This window comes from Eulemur rufifrons, chromosome 15 (assembly GCF_041146395.1).
Source record: "Eulemur rufifrons isolate Redbay chromosome 15, OSU_ERuf_1, whole genome shotgun sequence".
Taxonomy (NCBI): Eukaryota; Metazoa; Chordata; class Mammalia; order Primates; family Lemuridae; genus Eulemur; species Eulemur rufifrons.
The window spans coordinates 20,027,615-20,049,969 of NC_090997.1; the positions used below are offsets into that span (position 1 = coordinate 20,027,615).

Genomic DNA, 22,355 nt, shown 5'->3' on the forward strand with positions numbered 1-22,355 from the left:
TGGACTCACTGGTCTCCAATAGCCATGTAGCTCTTCCAAATTGGAGGGTTTGGTTTGCATTGTCAATTTTGACTAAAATGCTGGTGTTACTGAGGAAGAAAACACTGAAGACATGACTCCCAAGACAGATCACAGCGGGCGGCTGCCACCTTGTGGTGGCTTGGTGCAAATACGGGAGCAGAAAACCCAAGCTCACGGAAAACAAAATTTTTCAATGTGTGTGTAAAAAGCACACAGTATTAAGGCCGTGTGTACAAAATGGTTAAGTTTATTCAATGTCCTGGATGTTCAGGTCAAACATACATATGACATACAGTCTTAACTGCAAAGAAAGCTTTCTTGACTGACGTGACTGGCCTCAGCTTCGCTTACCAGCACAGAACAACCCAAAGCCTGGTCTAGACCAAAGTGCTCTGGAGAAAAACAGCCAACAAATAGAAAAGATGAACACAAATCAGCTGTGCCATAAAAAGTACTCTGAAATCATATGTTATTTACAGACAATAAAAAACTGGGTTGTTTGGGGTAGGAAGCGGGACCGTATCCAGTGCTGCTGCAATGAAGATGCGATAGTCCTGTCCTTCCCCACTTTCTTCTCTTTCCTTACCCCACGGCAGCTTCCATCACCCATTTCCAGAGTGCTGATTCGGATTCCTCACCACTGTCCCTCAACTTCAGTTCAATCAGCACTGTTATCTCAGGACCAAGGCAAAGCGTAAGGTGGGGGAGGGGAATTGGGCACCATGGGAGAAACTCTCTCAGCACAACTCCAAGTTCGGACGGGAGGCCTCCTCAGATGAGGAAGATGATGCCCTCAGACACCATGACCTGGTTGTCATCCTGCATCTTGGTCAGAGCAGCCTGGATCTCCGCTGAAGAGAAGGGCTCTTCGTTGTCCCGGTTGATGGATTCTGTGAGGCGATTCATGCCCACTGACTGTGCGTGAGCTTCCCGGAACACATCCAAGAGGGCCACCTTGAATGCCTTCAATCTGCCCAAGACAGAAAAAAGAGTGGAGGAGGAGTAAACAAGCCCAAATGCCCTCAGGCAAGATCCATACTGGGAAAATACAAGGTATTAATGCAGGAGAGGCGGCCCTAAATATTCTCACACACACATGCCTGCCTCTGATGGCTGCTCCACACCTGAGCATCCCCCTTCAAAGCTAGACTATTGTACTGTAGAGCTTCCTGCACAGTGAGAAACAACAGCACTTTAAAACTGGAGGCCTCTGAGTGTGGGGGAAGTTGGCATTCCCATGCACTATAGAAAGGCAAACTGGTCAACACCTATGGGGGACAATTTAGCAACACTGAAGTTTTAAAAGCACATATCCTTTTGTCCCAGGGAGTCCATTTCTAGGAACTCACAGCGATACCTGCATGAGTGTACAGTGAAAAGTTTAAGAATGTTTTACTATAAACAGGGGACAACCAAATTTCCATCACTAGAGACCTCATTAAATAATTTTTTATTCAACCATACTATGGAAACCCTGTAGTCACTAAAAAGAGTGAGATCTGTATGAGCTGATTCGGAAGCATTTTAAGAGATAGTTTGATGGTTTTCTCTGGGGAGTGGCATTACCACTGATTTAATATTTTTTCCTAAATACTTTTCAATATTTTTCAAATTTTCTTCAGTAAACATACTGTTATATGTTGAAGGCATAAAAAGGCAAAAGTAAACCTTAGCTATGGAGTTTCTTTGGTGTCTAATAAACAAAATTTAGAGATAAAAATGTTTTCTGAGGCCGGGCGCGGTGGCTCACGCCTGTAATCCTAGCACTCTGGAAGGCCAAGGCGGGTGGATCGCTCGAGGTCAGGAGTTCAAGACCAGCCTGAGCAAGAATGAGACCCCGTCTCTACTAAAAATAGAAAGAAATTATATGGACAACTAAAATATATATATACAAAAAATTAGCCGGGCATGGTGGCGCATGCCTGTAGTCCCAGCTACTCGGGAGGCTGAGGCAGTAGGATCGCTTGAGCCCAGGAGTTTGAGGTTGCTGTGAGCTAGACTGACGCCACGGCACTCACTCTAGCCCGGGCAACAGAGTGAGACTCTGTCTCAAAAAAAAAAAAAAAAAATGTTTTCTGAAACCCTGGTGGTAAAAATTCTTCATTTCAAAAACAAATGTCCAAAATTTAGTGACAAAAGATGTATCTTTCCTACCAAGAAGAATCCAAACTTACAGTAAGACATAAATTTTGTCCTTGCTGTTCTTCTTTCTGACCCCAGAGGGGTACAATTCAAATTCCCAGAGAGGGAATTATTAATAAAGCAAATGATAAAATATAAACAACTGAGGATTCTGGGTAAATGATATACAGAAATTCTTCAAGTTTTTCTCATAACTTTTCAGTAAGTTTGAAATTAGAATCAGATATAAAATGTTTTAAAAACCCTTGGGCCTCTAGTTCGGAATTCTGTTGATAACCAGCAATTTGTTTCTTTCTCTCTGCAAGAACAAGTCCTTGCCTAAGCAATATATGGAATTCCCGAAGGGGCAGGAGCAACTTCCCAACTCACCTGGATTCACTCAACTCCACTGTTGGGGACTCCTTGGTCTCCTGCGAGTCTGCCGTCTTTGGAGTGTGCACTTCAGAGGATGGATGGTTACAGAGATGGAGAAGACAGCAAGGTGAAGCCATTTGCACAAACACCAGAAGTCATCTTCTCCACTCCCCTTCCCTTCCCAAGCCTATTCCCTAGGGTTCTTCCGGGGCAAGGCAGAAGGATCAGGATAAAGGGAATCCCCACGGGATGACAAAGGCATTGAGTCAAGCAGGAAGCCTCAGTAGACACGCTATCAGGGATGCTTACATTAGGTGGGTCAAAAGAGCACAGTTCACCAAGAAAGTAAACAACTGAGCAAAGATTTTTCCAACGATTTTATTTTTTTTATTGTAGATTTCCCCTGAGGTTCTCTCGAGACAAACCTCTTGGACACTGGGCCCCAAGCAGGAAGCTGAACAGGAGCCCACAAGAAAATACAGTGCATAGAGCAACTAAAAAAATTTAGGACTCAAAGGAACAACCTCTTTGATCAGTAGGGGACCCTCACTCACCTGGAGGCATTTCCTCCTCTGTGTCACTGAAGTCATAGGGGTCATATGAATCCCCATCTTTGGCATCCGACTGGCGAGTCTTCCTCCTAAAATACCCAGAGCAGTTAACAGAGGGAAAGGCTTTGGGGAAGCCCATCCGGTGCCTCTGACCACAAAGAAAAGGAAATAGAATCATCGATAACTGAAGTGAAACCCTAGGCTTAGGTCTGTACCAATTGCTACTTTTTCTGAAAGAGATCGAGTCTCCAGACTGGAACATAAACAGGCTGTGCTTCCCAGTGCTCTTTTTCTGTATGTTCCACTCTTATAGACTCAACCACAAGCATGCAGGAAAAATTACCTCAAGAATTTTGAAATACATATTCAAAACCCTCAGTGAGTGCGTTACTGCTCTTTGTTTAGCATTTCTCTAGCAGGAAAGGGGAAAAAAGCATCATACTAAACACAAGTCTTAGCACCCCGTCCCTGAAGAACCTGACATCAATAAGTAGCACTGGATCCAGCCTCCACCCCTCTCCCCAGCCCGAATCAGAGCCCATCTCATTTCACTCTGCCCCACGTTACCGCTTCCTCTTCTGCTCAGGGTCCTCCTGGCTTTTCTCCTCTTCGTCTTCTGTCTCTGATTCATCCTCACTTCGCTTCTTACGTTTCTTCTCCTTCTCCAGAACCTAGGACCAAGGCAAGTGGAGTGGGGGGGTGCTGGAGAGGTCACTGATGCTGGGGACTGCATCACACACTCTGAATAAGAGTCCTTTCTGCACCATCAGCAGGAGTGACTTCCGTGTTTCCAATGGCTTACTTAGCCTCTCGTCCCCAAGTCCCAGCACCAGGGGCAGGGAGAGAGGCTGCTATTCGTCTTTTAAAAATGCTGGGAGGTGTGTTCAATGCCCTTCATAAGGTATGTACTCAGTAAGTATTTACTGAATAAAGAAACAAATCAAAAAAGTGTTCAGCCCATACTGGTTAAGTGGAAAACAATTTAAGACACCCTCCAACCTAGCAAAGAGAAAAGGCCAGGAAACGTTTATCAAACCCACAACTGAATCCCAAAGGGCTAGAATTCACCAGACTGGGGAAGAGGTAGACAACCAGAAAAAGGAAGTCTAGGCTTTAAGGGTTGGTATCTAAATGACACAGAAACAGTGTCACAAATAGAAATAGGGAAATAGGATGAGAGGGAAGTCTGAGAGTTTGATTTCTAACATGAGCTTCTGAGGTGCCAATGGGACATGTAAAGAGACTGCCAAGGGGAAGGGTGAAGAGGGAAGAGGAAGATTATCCAGGTAACTGCTTTGGAGACACCAACATTTTTAACATGCAAAGGAAGGAGGGGTAGACAGAAGTATATGACTACAAGTATAGCACATGAATTAAACCAGAATCCTTAGGAGCCCCGGCTTCCGTATTTTAAAGCTTCCCATCTGCTTCTCGGGTGCAGCCAGGGTTGAGAACCACCGTGTGTTCCAGAGGAAGGAGCAAGGCAGACTGAACATGGGCAGACAAATGCTGCTTTCTGTTGACAATCCAAGTGCAGGTGTCAGCCATGGAGGGCCGTGACTGAATCCTCACCTTCTTGAAGTAAGCGTATTGGACCAATTCCACGGCTTCCTCTGCGTCCTGCAGGTCCACAGTCTTGCTCATGCGGGCCTTCGCGTGGGCTGTGGCCAATCGAATCAGAGTTTCCAGAGTTCGGGCTGTAACTGGAGATGTCTGAGGAAGAAAACGTGAGGATTACTTACCCAGAATCCTTTAGGTATGCCCTTAATTCCTACTGCACAGCAAGGGCAATAAAAACACTACTAAAAAAAGCTCCAGAAAAAAAAAAAAAAAAAAAGCTCCAGAAAGCCTGAGCAAAGAATTCAGAGCTCTCCATTCTCTATAGATACCATATAAAATTCAGAAAGATAACAAAAATCATCAAGGAAATATACGTGAGAGTGCTAAGGGAGGGAGGGAGGAACCGGTGAATAGGGGAGAAAATAAGGCATCTCCTGGCTGCAAAGATAAAAGACTACAAAGAGTACAAAAGTGAAGGGAGAAAAATAATCACTTAGTGCAGGCCTGCAATGCACCACAAAGTTTGCTTTTATATATATTCATTCTGTCATTCAACCCTCTTAATAATTTGGAGAAGTTTTATAGATGAAGGAAATTCAAAGCACTTCAAGTAATTTTTCGAAGGTCACACTGATTCTTGAATCACCTAACAAGCTGGTGAAACCCTCACCTGTACTAGCTGAACTAGAATCCTCATCAAGGGATTTACAACCCACATACACACTAAGACCACATCTGAAATGGTGTCTTATGCTCAGTTCTAGGATCAGTGAGAGGACCTTTGACACAATGGAACAAGTTCACATGTAGGGGAGGAACAGTTAAAAAGAAAGAGAGCTATTTAAGGAGCTGTTTAACATGAAGACAATTGATATACAATCTCCAGAAAACAAAATTAAAATTCACGGGTAGAAGTCGTGAGGAAGCAGGTTTAAGCGCAATAAATAGAATATTCTAAGACTTCAACACAGTAATGTTCTGAGCATGCTGTCTCTGGTAGTGTTAAGATTCCAGAAGACAGAATGCATGTGACACTGGAGTAGATGAGCTGGGATCATGTCTAAACTCAAGAGTTTATGCCTACGTCATATAATAAAGGTTTTGAACTTGGGTTTGGGAAATCCTATGTGAACTACACTGCCCCTAAAAGATTTAGACAAATTCAAGGACAGCTATATCGGGTTACTAGAAATTCCTCATGGTTGCCCAACTGCTAGTCATCAGTCAAAGTCCAGCCCAAATATCACACTCGCTGGGAATCCTTCCTTGACATTATACCCCTTCGGGAAAGTCTAAAGGAGAAATTAATAGCTTCTTCACCCACACTCAAATAGCCTTCCACATTCCATTCCTTTGTAAGCACCACACTGGGGTATATATTTACAAATATGTATAGAAGATCTATCTGCCGTTCTGCTTCCCTCTCCACATCTGAGCTCTCTGCGGAGAGCTCTTATTAATTTTACGCTGCATGTAAGAGTAGCGACCAGGTCAGTTCTCAGAAGTCACTCATACGTTTGCTGAATGAATCACAGCTTCTGCAGGCCAGTGTTATCTGAACTAATGAGATACATGTTTTCTCTGGGGTCCTTATTTCATTTTCCCTTGTAAAAAAAAATGACTAAAAATTATATAACAGGAAGCCCTTCAGACCAAGAAAGAATCGCTAAGTCAAAAAGCTTTCAAAGCTCCCTGACAGCAGGGACTCCTGCCCCCGCCATATACCTAGGGGCCCCCCAGGTCAGTGCTGCCCGTGGGCACTCACCCTGGCGGTGTCCGAGCTCATGCTATCCTGGCTGCGCAGGCGCGAGTACTCTTCTGCAATGTAGGCAGCCGATTCCTGTGTCAGGACAGGCTTGATAATTTTGGCCACGTGGATGTACTTCTTCATGAACACTGCACTCACCATCTTCTCCCTGGAGCCACACACAGTGAATTCCACATCTCTGCCATACTTTATACTCGCCTGAATGAGTGGCTTTGCCTCTCCTGAGAAAAGCCGAGCTCAAACGGCATAGCAGAGACCAGACCTAGAACCCATTATCACAACTCCCATTTATGTGGAACATACACAAGGCCCTTTCACATATTTTTATTTAATTATTTTAGGTACTATTTGTGAATTAGGTAGTTTAAGTAGGAAGTTTAGGTATTATTTGCTCTATTATATAGACGGGAAAACTATGACTCAGAGAAACTAAAATGGACTCAAAAAAATTCAGTTTTCTGACTCCAAATTCTACATTCTTAAACCAATAGCTTTGAATTATGCTATGCTTCTTACTGCATCCTGGCCAAAAAAAGAGGTGTAGGATCCTACATTCCATGCTTTCAGCACCTGATCACAAGTCTCCTTTACCCAAATCTACTTGCAAAGTCTCCAGTGCTTGCTATCTACTGAGCCTTCGCCACAAATGGCTACATGACACATACAATCTTTCATGTATAAGGAAGACATCACACACCCATCACCGGTTGGGCATGTTGCCAAAACCTTCTATTTTAAGAAAAGATCTGAACCTGGGCTGAAACACTCACATTTACAAGACAACTGGCCCAGATAAAGGGTGTATCTGTGGACCTAGAAAAGAAGAAAACTGGCCCACGTGGTTATGACTCTAGGCATGACCTTGGCCCGGGCACATAATGCCTTAAGTAAGCTCAGATATACATGTGTTCTATTTTGACACAAATCTCAGGTTCCCTCAAGGGAGGGGTATGAGGAATGCTCACTTTTTCTTCTTGGTCCCGTGCAGAAGGTTGTCATGTTTCTCATAAATCTGGGTGTCCTGCTGGTCCTCCTGGTTAAAGTTGGGATCATCTGTGGCCAGGATATCCACAGCACTACCCAAGGGCATAGCTGGTGAACCAAAGTTGGGAGAAAGGAGAGTAAGAAAGAATTTAACCCAGGGGAAATTGCACCTTCTATAGCACAAGAAAGGAAGAGACCAAGACTCATAAAGAAAGGACTCAGAAGGAAACCAACACGTGGAACCACAGAAAGAGGGGGGAACTGGCTGACCCACAGAAGATGCTCAAAGGTATTCCCAGACCCAGAAGTGGACAAAAGACATGCCTTAGGATAACCCCCAGTGAGCAAGCAGGGGAGGTGGCCAGGCACATCAACCCCCGGACACTGAAACACCCGCCACCACCCGGGCTGGGCCGAAGACAACAGCATCTGTTTAGGATCCCCTGCATTAGTCACTCTTACTCTCCTCATGGCCTCACCGTCGCCATCCTGCTCGCCGGGGGCTCTGTAACGGTGCATCCTAAGGACGTGGTCTGAGATCTCCCGATCCTGCTCAGGATCCATCTGATCCAGCATGATGAAAAGCAAGTCAAACCGGGACAGCAGCGAGTCCTGCAGCCCAATGTTCTCCATTGGGGTCTTGTACTGATCATACTGGGGAACACAGGAAAAAAGGAAGTGACCGTCAATAGGAAGAAAGGATAAGGAGGCTGGATTGATTCTGGGAGTGAGACTGGAAGGCTAAATCTTAAAGAACAAAACAGAGAAACAGCAGTGAAAAAGTATTTTAAAAGCTATAAAACACGTAAATCATAACATGAAAGTTTGTAACAAAAAAAAGGAAAGAAAACAAATACATAAATCATCTCTTCCACCTGCAACCCTCCTTTAACCGAAGCCCAGGTGACCTGAGCTAACTCAGAAGCCCCACCTCCTAGCATAGGAACCTCTAACTGGGAGAGTGCGGGTCTCAAAACCAGCTCTCGCCTTCCCAAGCTTGATTTGGCTCTTCTCATTCCCAAGGCAGGATCAACTCTGAAAGATGATTCCCTCTTCTCTACCTCTCATAAAGACAAGGAAAGCTGGTTAGGCCAGAAGAACTATGAACTTTGAAGTCCCTTACTCAACCAAAATGGTCGATGACCTATAAATTATAATGTCTTAAGAATCAAAGGAGTTTTTTCCTTAAGATCCAGGTACCCTGACACTCTTATCTTCCACTGCTGGGCCTACTGGGCTGATGCTTGCCCACCCACATACACTTCACAGTCAGAGAGCATGACAACCTTGTAGGTAATAATGATTTCAAGTCCTGCCATTTTCTCAAATTTCCCAATCATTCTTCTGAATGATATAAATACACAGCATCATTATCAATAATTTAAAAACCATCAACTGGATTTGCAAAAAAAAAAAAAAAAAAAGAAAGAAAAAGAAAACCTATGGTTTTCAACCTAGGCTACACAATAAAACCAACCTGTGGAGCCTTTCTAACCCATAGCTACCAAGCATGCCAACTCAGAGATTTGGATTCAGAAAGTCTGGACCAGGGACCATGCATCTGTATGTTTAAAAAGATACCACCAAAACAAATGTTCCCATACACCGTGTGATTATAAACTGCCAGAGCACAGTATGAGCTCTGGGTTCAAAACCTGGCTCTGCCATCTTCTAAACTGTGGCTCGTTGGCAAGTTATATAAACTTTGTGCCTCTATTTTCTCACCTGTAAAATGAGGATAACTACCTACTTCCCATTGTGAGGTAGTTACTGAGAGGATGAAAGGAGTTGGTAACTATAAAGCATTTATAATTACTAGTTATTGGAAGTACTAATATGATACAATCATTAGGGAGCAATTTTGTAATCTCTACCAAAATAAAAATGTATGTAACTCCTAATCCAGTAACTCCATTGCTAGGTATTTATAATATACATATAACAAAATACACATAAAGGGATGTTCATTACAGCTTCATTCATAGTAGGAAGGAAAAAGGGAAACCACCAAATGCCTATCAAATGGAAATCAGTTAAATAAATTACTATAAATCTATACAATGGAATACTAGAAAGCTGGGGAGAGGGGTGCAAAACTCAGCAAACCCCAAGCAGGATAAATATAAAAGATTACACCTAACTAAGCACATCATAGTCATGCTAAAAAGAAAGATAAAGAGATCATTCTTGACAAGGAGATAGTGTATTTGCTGGTACATGCTTCAATTTCTGTTTCCTGAAACACTCCAAAGCTGTTATCTCTTGGAAAAAAGACAGGAAGGAAGTTTCATACTATATCTCTCTGTTCTGTTTAGAAATTCTCCTGCCATGTGCATGTAGTACTTTTATTTAATGACAATACAGGTGACCTGGGTTGTACTACAGGTCATTTTCGTTTTCTCCTTTGTATTGTTAAAAAGTTATTTTTAAATAAACAACTTTCCAGGGGACTCTTGTGTAGGAATGGGTAAGAACCACTACTCTAAGCCAAGGACAATAACAAGATGGTGACCTTACTTGCAGTCTTTGGCCTGTTATTCCCCTGGGGCACCTAGAATAAACTTCTCAGCCCAGTTATACAGCAAAATCAAATGAAAATGAGGACAACAGTTAAGGGCCTGATTCCACTTACCCTGCCGTAGACGGGGTTGGCCGCTGCCAAAACACTGCAGCGGGCATTCAGCCGAGCATGGATGCCAGCCTTGGCGATGGTCACTCGACCCTGCTCCATCACTTCATGGATGGCTGTGCGATCCATGTCAGACATCTTGTCGAACTCATCAATGCAAACCACACCTCGGTCAGCCAGGACCATGGCCCCGGCTTCCAGACGGCGCTCCCCTGGGAAGTGAGGAGGTAAAAACACGTGCTCCAGTCCAGGTTATAGAGGACATAAGGGAGGGATTTCAATCTCCTTCCTCAGAACTTCTCACCGTAGCACATGAGAATGCAGTAAAGAGGTTTCATCTCCAAGAAACTTAGAGGAAGCCTAGTGGGTCACCTTTTCAGCTCAAATCTGAATATCTCTCTGTCCCACTTTGACCCCTAGGCAGCTGGCTTCTCATAAACTTCCTTTATAGGTTCTCTCATCACCCTTATCCTCATGTGATAGCCCAACCACACCTGTTCTCTTTTCACTGGTCTTCAAATCCCTTCCTGTAGTACATAAAACTACATAATCTTCATTTTTATTTCCCTTCCAATGTGCTAAGCTTTCTCCTTTGAAACTCTTTAAAATCACCCGGGAAACATTCTTGTAAATAGAAAGCCACCCAAAGACTTAAATAATTCACCCCCCATTGCCAAATACTCAGTCCTCTACAATCTGGCCCCAACTAACCTCTTAACTGTGTCTTCAGAACACAAGTGACGCCTAGAGCAAGCTCAAAGAACCTATGTTCAATCTCACTGTTGGGCCTTTGCCAAGAACCCTTACACCTTTACCTGTTTCCTGGTCTGTGGTGACAGCGGCCGTCAGACCCACTCCAGAGGAGCCCCGACCAGTGGTGGGGATAGCCCGGGGTGCAGTGCAAAGCACGTACCGCAGAAGCTGAGACTTGGCAACCGATGGGTCTCCTGTAGGATGGGGTGGTGATGACTATCTAAGAAACTCCCCACTCCCCATTCCCCCCAGCAAGTTCTACTTTTCTAGCACAGCTCTTGATACAACAGAGATATACAGTAATTGGTTGTTAATATTATTTCCTTCACTTTTCCCTTCACCAATTACGGGAAAATGTATTTTAGATATCATAAGTCAGGAATTCCAAAACTGATTTTTTAAAAAAAGATTTATTTTAGCCTCTTGCCCTAAAATACTGCCAGGTACAGAATACACATTCTTACTATTTATGTTTCCACAATCACGCTCCACAAGGTAAGAACGAAAGTCTAAAGCAAATCCCCAATACCATACCTATTAGAAGAATATTGATGTCCCCACGGATGTGACTGCCGTTTTCTAGGTCTCGTTCCACCCCTCCCAAGAGCAAGCACAGAATTGCCTTCTTGACATAGTCATGTCCATGGATACTAGGGGCCAATGACCTGGCCAGCTGGTCAAAGATATCCTAGAGGAGAAATAACCAATAGAGTGGAAAGCTGAGTGAGATTCAATGGGGCTTTGTAGAGCTGCATTTCATACTTTGGCCAACAGAAAATGCTTGAAATATACAAATCACATTATTAGATCATTATCAGAGCACACACAGAGGGAGCTGGATTCCAAGACTTGTTTAGAGGTTTAATCTTTAAGAAAAAAAAAAAAAATTGTTCCCAGCTTCAACATTTTAGGTCTAATAAGAATGTGTATTGTGCTTCAGCAGTAACCTTTATCACACATTCATACGTGTAGTTCAATTCTAAATGTGGACTTCCTGTCTTTAAAAAGAAAAAGATAGGAAAAACTAGTTGGAGAAATAAAACAAAACATTTTAAATTTAATAATGCATCACTAATGTCTTCAATAATAAATAGACTTATTGGTACACTGATAACATAACTCCTACTGTTTGTATTAGACTCACTTAGCAGCCCAGCAGGTAGTACAAAGGAATTATTAAGAACAACCAGCAAAAATACTTGTTGATTGGGACAAAAGTCAGAAGCTAGTGCTAAATGCTTCAGAGAAGAAAAACCCTTGACCATTCCTCCTAATCCACTACAAAGACAGCCATGCACCAAAACACAACTTTGGTTTTGCTTTGTTTTGTTTTGTTTTGTTTTGTTTTGTGAGACAAGGTCTCACTCTGTCACCCAAGCTGGAGTGCAGTGGCGCAGTCATAGCTCACTGCAACCTCCAATTCCTGGGCTCAACTCTTGTCTGGGCCTCCCCAAAACACAACCCTTACAAATCCATTTCCATACTCATATGTCTAAAGGATTCCCAGACCTTGGAACGTGTTTTACTGAACTTCTTGATCTTGGCTATATCCTCAGCGGAGAACGAAGGCTGCGCGTCCTTGCTCATTTGCTTCACATTACAGGCAATCAGGACAGTCCTGGGACAAAGAGAGTAAGAGGAAGTCTGTTGTATTCAATTCCTAACATTAGTAGTTAGCACCTCCAGCAGGAGTAAGCCTTCGTAGGCTACTAAACTAGACCAGCAAACTAGAGTGTTTTTGGTGTGGGCTGGGGTTGGAGGGGCTGGGTGTGTGTGTAACTGTTCTGAATCAAACAAATGATTCTCTCTGTCCATGAACCAAATATACTGATCATGCCCCAACTCTGGAATTTATGTAGCTCCTGCTGATTCACAGAGCCAAAGACGGAAGTGTGCACGGGAAGGAGGTAGGAATAAATGAGAAACTCCCAGATAAGCCATGAGGCTGTAATCACATCACCAATAACTTCCACTTTTGGCTTAAGATGTTAAGTATCACCAGCTTCACTGATAGAAGAGATGTATCAGAGGCTATCCCATCTGCCACACAGGTAATATAGTCCACCTATAACTCTCTGGGGCATGGCAAACTGGAGAAAGGATACTACCAAGCTGCCAACAGCATGCCAAACACTTTACAGCAGACCTTTACCTGAAGGTCCCTGAGGTATAGCCTCCCTTTTTTCCAGGAAGACAACGGTAGGTTCCCACCACCTGGACTCGGTCACCAGGCTTTGCTTTATCCACCAAGTCATCATCCAGAATGACATCCACAGAGCGGGGAAGCTGGCCGGCTGGGGACTTCTCCGGCATCTCCTGGATGGTGATGGTCTGGTGATCTTTATAGACAGAGAGGCCATATTCTGTCTCAAGGGGATTGTTCTCCTCATCCTGGAACAAGGCACACAGAAAAGTAGAGTTATCTCAGTCCTCTCCACTCATCTGTTCTGGGAAACAAATAAGATGACTTCATGAAATTTTAGTACCCAGAAACCAAAAAAGAAACAGGTTATCTTCTCCATCTGTTTCCATCCCTATCTCTGTTCTAGTAACAAACCATCTAATGGAAGAGGCAACCCCTAGTCTCAAGGGACCGTGGCTGTATCAGCATTTAAATTAAGATTTTTAATTTCCCTACTAAAGCTGAATACATTCTTACATTCTGAAGCAGTTTTTTCACTGCTACATAATTCCCAACAGAAATATTCACCAAAAGCCATGTACTATAATGCTCATAGCAACACTATTCCTAATAGTCAAAAATTACAAAGTATTCAAATGCCGTCAATAGTACAGTCGTTAAGTAAATGTGGTATATTTGTACAATACTACACAGCAATAAAAATGTGTGAAGCACACCTATACACAACATGGATGGATTTTATAAACACAATGTAGAGCAAAACAAGCCCAACACAAAAGAGTATTTAAATAAAATAGAAAAACATGCAAAAGTAATCTATGCTGTTAGACATCACGATACTGGTTACCCTTGAGTAACACGGGCCCCTCAAGAGTGACTTCTGAGTGCTAGTAAGTTTTTGTTTCCTAGTTTAAATGCTGATTATACAGGTATATGCAGCTTTCAGTAATTCATCAAGCTCGCTTATGTGAGCTTTCCTGTATGTATATTAAACTTCAATAAAAATATTTTTAAAGTTTTTACTTCCTTGATATTGGAATTTTCTAAAACACAAGAGCTATCACTTGCTGTGTACTGGCTATGTGCCAGGTACTGTGCTATTATTTCATGAAATTATCTCATGATTATCACAACAACTTTGTAAAGCAGGTATTTTTCACACTTTATGGATAAGGAAACAGACTGGGAGAGATTAAATAAGTTCCCCAAGGTCACAGCAGGTAGCAGAGCCAGACTTGACACATGAGTAACCCCAAAGCCCACCACGATAGACAACACCTGGAAGACCTGGATCATCATATTTCACTTCTGAAGCAAAGAAGCTGGACCACAGTAGCCACAGTAATTAGCAGAAGAGTACTCCCTGAGTACTGCCTAAATAATAAATTCTAGAAAGTAGAGACCACAATAAAGAAGAAAACAAGATGACTTAGAAAATGCAACTGCCCTGAACTAAAGAGACATGGGTCCTAGTCCGTAAGCCCATCACTAACTGGCACCCTAAGCAATTCATTTACCCTCTGTGAATCTCAGCATTTCATTTGCAGGTAAACTATATAATTCTAAAGTATGTTTCAGTTATAACTCTAAGATACTCATTCTTGTTTTGGTTTGTTTATGTTTGATTTCTCCACCAGTTTAAAGACTGATGACAAGGATTGGGTCTTATTTATATCTTTGTCTTCCACAGTGCCTAACAATGCTTTGGATACAGTAGCTCTCAATTAAAATTTGATGGGGGGAGAGGAGGTATTCTTTGATAGAATGAGTTCAGACATCAAGTAATCAATATTAACGATCTTGTGTCTCATTAAGAAAAGCTTTGCATTGTCCTCAATCCAGATCAATCTGAACACTAAGAATAAACAAAGCCCTTCCCTATGCTAGCTTTCTCCCAAATTCACAGTGAAATATCTGCAAAGATTACTCAGTAATGTTATAGCACAAGTATTTTTCTACTCTACTTTTTAAAAAGCAGATGATAAAATTATACATGATTATGACTTTGCTAAAAGATCTATGTAGGTTAGATGACTTTTTCCCTTCTTTTGACCATTCATAATTTTCTAAATTTTCTAAAGTGAATATTTATCCTTTTTTAAAAAAATAAGAATTGTGAAGCTAGGCACAGTGGCATAAGCCTATAGTCCCAGCTACTCAGGAGGCTGAGACAAGAGGATTGCTTGAGCCCAGGAGTTGAAGGCTATAGTGTGTGATGACACCTGTGAGTAGCCACTATATTCCAGCGTGGGCAACATAGCGAGACCCTGTTTCCAAAAATAAATAAATACATGAATGAATGAATAAGAATTGTATGAATGAATGAATGAATAAATAAATAAGAATTGTGGACTATCTTTATTAAACTCTGGCCAACAATCAGTCTTTCCTTGGGATTAATCCTTTCTTTTCACTCTCTCTACTTCTAGAAGACAGACTTCAGATATTATAATATTACTTGCATTAAAATATGTATCTTTGACTTCAACACCCAAGGAGGCCCAATCAACTCATGCCCCTCACCTTGGTGGGATAGACAGAGCTGGATGGAAAGGCCACCAAAGTGGTGAGATCAGAATAACGTCGCTCTATGGTCTTCTTGGTGGCAGGACAGTAGTGGACACTGCGGACGACTTTGGGACGAACTAGAGAGCCTAAGAATGGAAAGTGTGTATAAAAAGTCATCCAACTAAACAGCGATAGAGGTGGGACCTAAACCCATGCAAGTCTGTGACGATTCCAAATACTGTGTTCTTCCAAGTAGGTTAAGCTATTTCAATACTACCCGTCTTTTACCCATTTTTATGTTTATATATAGAATACCACATTTATGTAAAATTTTAAGTAGCACTGATTCCAATTAAAAGACAGTAGGAGATTAGGGTTGGAATGAGGGGACTGCCAGGAACCAAGACTCCTCCAGCTCTCAGCAGAATGAATTCTGCTACCACAAGCAGTCACTCAAGGTCTTCCTAATCATCGTGTACGCTCAGCTCCTCCGAGTTTAACCACATAATTTCAATGCTCCACCCTCTGAAGCCACAAGCTACCCAGATCTACTTTGCCTATCCTGTTTCCCCAGTCTCCCTAAGTCCTCCCACCGCCATTTCCTTAGTGTGTCCCTTTAACCCACTCACATTTAGTGACAATGCCCTCCACACAGACCACACAGCTAAGGAAGCAGGAGGTAAGAGTCCGGGGAGAGACGTGCTTGGAACCAAAACTGCCCTCCAATCCTATGTAGAACTCCTCATACTGCTTGGCATAGGTAGCATCAATGGAGGCCACAAAATCCTTTAAGGCCCGCTGGAAGGCAACCAGTTCCTCAAAGGCATTGCTCAGGAGGCTGTATATGGGCAAGAGAGAGAATTAGACAGAGAGGGCAGAACTTAAAAAAAACTGAGCCTCACAACAGTAGACATTCCTATATCATTAAGGGGAACAAGAGAAAATCCAGCTCCTACTCTCTCCCATTATCCTACAAGACTCAGTAAAATACATCAGATATGAGGACCAATTTTAATTCAACTTATCAAAGACATAAAAATCATATTCAGCTAAACATTAGAAGGAGAGGCACTGAAGAAGAAAATGCTCACCACCTACTTTTAGAAGAAAAAAATGCAGGTACAGATGAGCCATGAGGGCTTCTGGGTCACCTCTGTTTCATTTAGGTCCTCTCCTGGGAAGCCTCTTCCAGCCCAGGCAAGAGGGAGGGGAGCTATTCTCACTCAGAGCCAGGGTATCCCCCTGGAAACCCTTGTCACTCACCGGTTAGCCCTCTTCTCATTTTTCCTGCGCAGGTCATTGACATTGACAATCAGCCGGTATTGGTTGTCACTGATCAGCTCCCGAACTTTGCTCTGATAAATTCCCTGGTCTTCCTGCAAAACAGCCCCCACATATCACAATAGCCACAAATTCAAAAGAAAATGTTTTGAAAAAGAAGTTCTCACAGCAAAATAAATGAGAGTCAATTTCTGTTGACATAGCTGAATCCCAAGTATATGTTTACCAATTTCTCCCTTTTATGCATTATCCCCAGATTCCAAATACAGCCTCCCAGGAGATTGTAAAAATTATAATGAATTTCTCAAAGTCCATGCTATTATTCCCACCATCATCAATAGCTTTTCTGTACAGACATTTCTCATCCTTTAACGGCGAATTAAAATGGGCTCTTAAGAAGCCTAAAAGGACAGTAAGTAAAAACCTTGTTAAAATGTAAATTTAAGGACAAAAGGAAACAATGCCAACAGATGTTAATTTGCTTGACTGTAGTAATCATCTCACTATGTGTATCAAAACATCATGCTGCCCACCTTAAATATATACAATAAAAAGTGTAAAGTAAACAGACTTTTAAAATTCACATTAAACGGTTTTTCATTTTAAAATTATGTATGAAATTAAAATATTTTTCCCAATAAGAGAGAAAGAGTTATCATATCTGAACCTAAAGGAATAGGGAGCTTTAGCTATTTGTTTACAACATCAACCTTTCAAGATGCCTTATCAACAGTCTATGGCTTTATCTTGGATTGCACACAAAACCCCCTTAACTTGCATACAACACTTTTTTAATCTGCATCTCCTTTGGTATTGCAAAAGAATGCAACCAAAATAGGAAGCCTTTCCCGCCTGGTAGAAAATGAGTCACTAAAATCTTAGCACCCTACAGGACTGCAGGTCACTACCGCCTTACAGTAGTCTCTCCACCACCCACCCTCCCCCCAAAATAGAGAGCCAGACACGACACGGAAAAGGCCAAGTTGGGCTTTGACATTTTGTTTGCACATAATAGGAACCTGTCGCCTTTCACGCGCCCGGACCATCACTTGTACTTAGGAGAAAGTTAACAGATCGCTCTCTAAGCTCACCTATAGAACACAAACTAGCGACTCACTCCACCGCAAGAGAAGCTACAAGGTCGGGTGGAAGGCTCCAGTCGGGCCGGCAGAGCCACGGTCCACAGTCCGGAGGTGCGGCGGGCCCCTGGCTTCCACGCCCTGTCGCTGCCCGGGCGAGGAGCGGCATCCCACGCGACCTCCCTCTGCTGGTCCACTAGAGCCCGACATCCCGCTCACCTCGTCATCCAAGAAATCCAGGTAATCTCTCTGAGCCTCCCGCAACTCCACATCATCCAGCACCACGGTCCCTGCCATGTCCACTGCCTTGGAACTGCCGGCACCAAAGTAGCGTGAAGGGACCTAGGACGACTCCGCCCCGGCGCGAAAACTTCCGAACTTTTCCCGCCACCAAAGGTTACCAGAAGGAAGAGGCGGAGGCGCTGGGAGCATATACACATTATGATTGGCTGAGTCCTCTGACGCCAGAAGAGCGAGTATCCAATCGAGAGCTTTTTCTTCTTCGCGTTTTCCGCTCCGCGCCTTGTCGTGGCGGGAAATGTCCCTTCCGGGATGCTGTGATACTCTCCGCCCTCACTGACGCGAAAGATGACCAATGGGACCAAGAGGAGGCTCGCACAGCAGTCATTGGGTAGCCCAAGGGGGCGGACCGGAGAGAGGAGAAGCGCTGCATTCTGGGAGTCGTAGTCTCTCCCCTTTTCCGGATGTTTTGCATGGTTTCTCAAGCTGCGGCTCTCTGATCCGCCGCAGTGACCAAATTCATTCTGGTGGTAGGACTTTCTTTGAAACTAAACTAAACGCCCGAAAACGGGGTTTATAACGCAGGACGGTGAAAACATAAAAGCAAATTGTTTCTAAGATATCCAAATCAGAAGTGCCCTCAACGTGGATGCGGAGAGACAGGAACACTCATACACTGCTGGTGGGACTGTAAACTAGTGCAACCCCTGTGGAAAGCAATATGGAGATACCTTAAACAGATTCAAGTAGACCTGCCATTCGATCCAGCAATCCCATTATTGGGCATCTACCCAGCAGAACAAAAGTCATTCTATAAAAAGACACCTGCACCCTAATGTTTATAGCAGCACAATTCACAATTGCAAAGATGTGGAAACCACCCAAATGCCCATCAATTCATGAATGGATTAGCAAAATGTGGTATATGTATACCATGGAGTATTACTCAGCTATAAGAAATAACGGTGATATGGCATCTCTTTGGTTCTCCTGGAGAGAGTTGGAACCCATTCTATTAAGTGAAGTATCCCAAGAATGGAAAAATAAGCACCATGTGTACTCACCAGCAAACTGGTTTCCTTGATCATCACCTAAGTGCACATTTGGGAATTACACCAATTGGGTATCGGACAGAGGTGGGGGCTGGGGGAGGGGATGGGCGTATACCTACTTGATGAGTGCGATGTGCATTGTCTAGGGAATGGACACGCTTGAAGCTCAGACTGGGGGGGGAATGGGGGGAGCATGGGCAATATATATAATCTGAACTTTTGTACCCCCATAATAAGCTGAAATTTAAAAAAAAAAGTGACTTCAAATGGCATCCGGGGGGGAAAAATGGATTTGGAGAATCTATGGGATGGAAATTAGAATCATAGCATCATTCAGGACCCATGTGCTATCTGAATACCATTGCCTGAAGGACCCCATAAAGATACTAGGCCGCAGAAGAGGGTGAACAAAAAAATTTCAGTATGTACCCAGCCACCCTAGAGACTGCCTCTTGTGTTACTACACAAAATTCTGGACTACACCATCTAACTTGCAAACGGGTAAATTAAAGGCTTTCTTGCCTTCTAAAAAGATCACAGGATCCTTTTAAGTAAATTAGTTTACTGAACGTTAAACACAAGAGAAAAAAAGTGTTTTGTGCCACCAGTGATTATCAGTCAATAATTAAGATATAGCACATCTGAAATTATAATGATTAAAAGATCAATTGGATATCCAAATTTGTTCGTGTTTAGTCCTTCGTAGTTGGTTTTTTGTTATACTTTTTAGTTTTATTTTGAGGTATAATTTATATATAGTAAAATGCACAAATCTTAAGTGTATAGCTCAATGAATTTTTACCCATGTATACGCTTGTGTGACCACTACTCAATGCACAATAAACATGCCCATTGTTACAGTATATGTTTTTAATTTTACTGAACAAAAAGCTAAAATACCAGATTGCCTGATAACCAGACATTTGGTAACTCTTTATCTGAAATTTTGACCAACTGATTATTAGCTTATGTTTGAAGGTCTCCAGGACTCACTATGTACTGATAAATATTCTAACTATAATCTGCCTAAACAAAATATATATGCCACCTATTTTGTATGTGTGTATGTATTTTTAGTTATCATTATTCAGTTTATGGTTACTATATGTTTTGTGACATCCTAGTGGGCAGATAAATCAATCCGTAGTCAAAGAAAAAAGGCCATCACTTAACTGCTTGCCTTTGTGAATATGAATAGGCAAAAAGAAAGGAAAGAAATTCTAGAATGAAGATCCTGTTTGCAATTACATAGTAAGAGATAATGACTTATTAACTTAAGAATGTCTTTATCGCTTAATCATAACTCTCATTTTATGAATTTGTTGAACACGATACTGATGATATTCTCTGCTCTGGACACAACTTGAAATTAACACTAAAAGAACCAGTTATTGCAAATAGCAAAGAAATCAAGTCTTTGTAGTAGAAAAGTCAGAAGGAGTGGGAATCTGGAAACCACATCTTTGATTCTAACACACTTTTTTCTGGGCTTTGGTTTCCTCATATACAGTATAAGATGAGGAAATTGAATTAGGAAATATCTAATAATCTATGCCACTCTAACATTCTGTGAGCCTGTGGCAAATTTGGAAACTATGTAAGCACAATTCTATTTAATGAATTAATAATGCCATGGTCCTTGACAAGGATTTGATTTGCCCCAGTGTCATCAGCTTCAGCTGAGAACCACATGTGGCTATTTAGTCAGTGTTTCTCCCTTCTTTCATTAAGACATGAGATCTTTGGGCAGAGAAGGCAACTTTCCTTTGTTATCCTCCACACCTCCAAACTGCCCAGAGAGAACAATCAATCCAGCTGTTGCTAAAGAAAAGTTAGGGGCATTTGTAATATACATATCTCATACAAAGTCCAGTTGAGCTTAGCCAACAGCCCTCCTCTATTTCTGGCTCAAAATTAAAAAGCACATATAACCAAATAAGTAGTGTATCTACAGTTTCCATACTTGCTCACATTCTTGCTTTCCTCTGTGTACATTTTCTTTCCACCCTAGGCCTTCATGGGCCCAAGCCGATCCCAAAGGCTAAATAAACGCTGGGGGGCTCCCTGGAGAACAGAAGTGTGCAGGAAGACAGTGGAAAGAAACCAAAAGATTGCAAAGACATTGCAAAGTATATGGGGTACTTCCATTTTCCCATGACCTCAGGAACTAAAAAGTACCCAAAGGCACACTACAAACCCATAATAAATATTGTTAATACTTACTAAATGATAAATACCTTTATTCAAAACAATGAACAACATTACATGTTGCAAAACATTTCAGACAATACCCTGTGATTAATAACTTGCTTCAGGCACTCAGGAAAGTGTCATAATCCACTAGCAGTCCTTTGACACTCGCTCAAAAGCCATAAAGACTTGGAGGTCAGAAAAATCTATGCCTTCAGGTGCTAGAGCAGTTTAAGGAATAATCTACAGGCGCAAGCTTGCCCAGGCCAAGCAGATCTGTTCTCTTCTGCAATAGGAACAAGTCAGAACCTTCTCCAGATGCTGTAGTCTAAGGTTTTGAGCACCAAGACAAGGCAGACTTGGTTACTCTTTCTGGCTGCTCTACTTAATAGCTGTGTGAAGAGGCAACTTACTTTACTACTTTGTGCCTCGGTTTCCTCACCTTTCAAATTAGCTTAGAAGTAGTATTTAGTTCAAAGAGTGGTTTAAGTATTCAGAGAAGTCAACAGATGTAAAGTATTGAGAAAAGTACTTGGCATTAATAGTTAGTAAACATTAAATAAATGTTAACCATTGGTGGTGGCGGTGGTGGATGGTAATTGAAGAGGGGTCAAGGGATAGAGGAGAGGCCGGGCGTGATGGCTCATACCTGTAATCCTAGCACTCTGGGAGGCCAAGGCAGGAGGATCATTTGAGCTCAGGAGTTCAAGACCAGCCTGAGCAAGAGTTAGACCCATCTCTACTAAAAATAGAAAAAAATTAGCCAGGCATGGTGGCAAGTTCCTGTAGTCCCAGCTACTCGGGACGCTGAAGCAGGAGGATCCCTTGAGCCCAGGAGTTAGAGGTTGCTGTGAGCTAGGCTGACGCCATGGCACTCTAGCTGGGGCAACAGAGTGGGACTCTGTCTCAAAAAAAAGAGGGGGGAGAGATGGAGGAGAGAAAGGGGAGGAGGAAGCACTCCAGTACATTCTGAACAATTCAGACAACCAAATTCATGCCTCCTTCCCACTCCCACCAATTTACAGTAGAACCAACCCAGACAGATCCTTGACTGAGCCCTTGTTTGCTGGAAATCCAATTAGCTAAAGGAGTAACACACT

The 22,355-nt window shown here is 42.5% G+C and overlaps 1 protein-coding gene across 7 annotated transcripts; it reads right to left on the minus strand.

Moving 5' to 3' along the window:
* Nucleotides 1-245: 245 nt before the first annotated feature.
* On the minus strand, nucleotides 246-18,138 carry MCM3 (minichromosome maintenance complex component 3). 7 transcript variants are annotated; one of them, XM_069489120.1, is made up of 18 exons: nucleotides 17,993-18,081; nucleotides 16,677-16,789; nucleotides 16,043-16,251; nucleotides 15,429-15,559; nucleotide 15,172; nucleotides 12,915-13,101; nucleotides 12,272-12,380; nucleotides 11,297-11,450; nucleotides 10,825-10,956; nucleotides 10,013-10,221; nucleotides 7,860-8,034; nucleotides 7,362-7,488; nucleotides 6,394-6,544; nucleotides 4,641-4,781; nucleotides 3,636-3,739; nucleotides 3,072-3,157; nucleotides 2,533-2,602; nucleotides 435-991 (listed from the first exon to the last, which is right to left on the minus strand). In XM_069489120.1, the coding sequence occupies exons 1-18, from the start codon at nucleotides 18,068-18,070 to the stop codon at nucleotides 793-795; spliced, it is 2,376 nt and encodes a 791-aa protein (XP_069345221.1). In that variant the 5' UTR covers nucleotides 18,071-18,081; the 3' UTR covers nucleotides 435-792. The 7 variants fall into 7 exon arrangements, 6 of the variants coding, with proteins under 6 accessions (XP_069345225.1, XP_069345220.1, XP_069345223.1 ...); XM_069489124.1 differs by lacking the exon at nucleotide 15,172 and having other exon boundaries at nucleotides 246-991; nucleotides 12,915-13,153; nucleotides 16,677-16,785; nucleotides 17,993-18,138; XM_069489119.1 differs by lacking the exon at nucleotide 15,172 and having other exon boundaries at nucleotides 246-991; nucleotides 12,915-13,153; nucleotides 17,993-18,138.
* Between the last annotated feature and the right edge of the window lie 4,217 nt (nucleotides 18,139-22,355).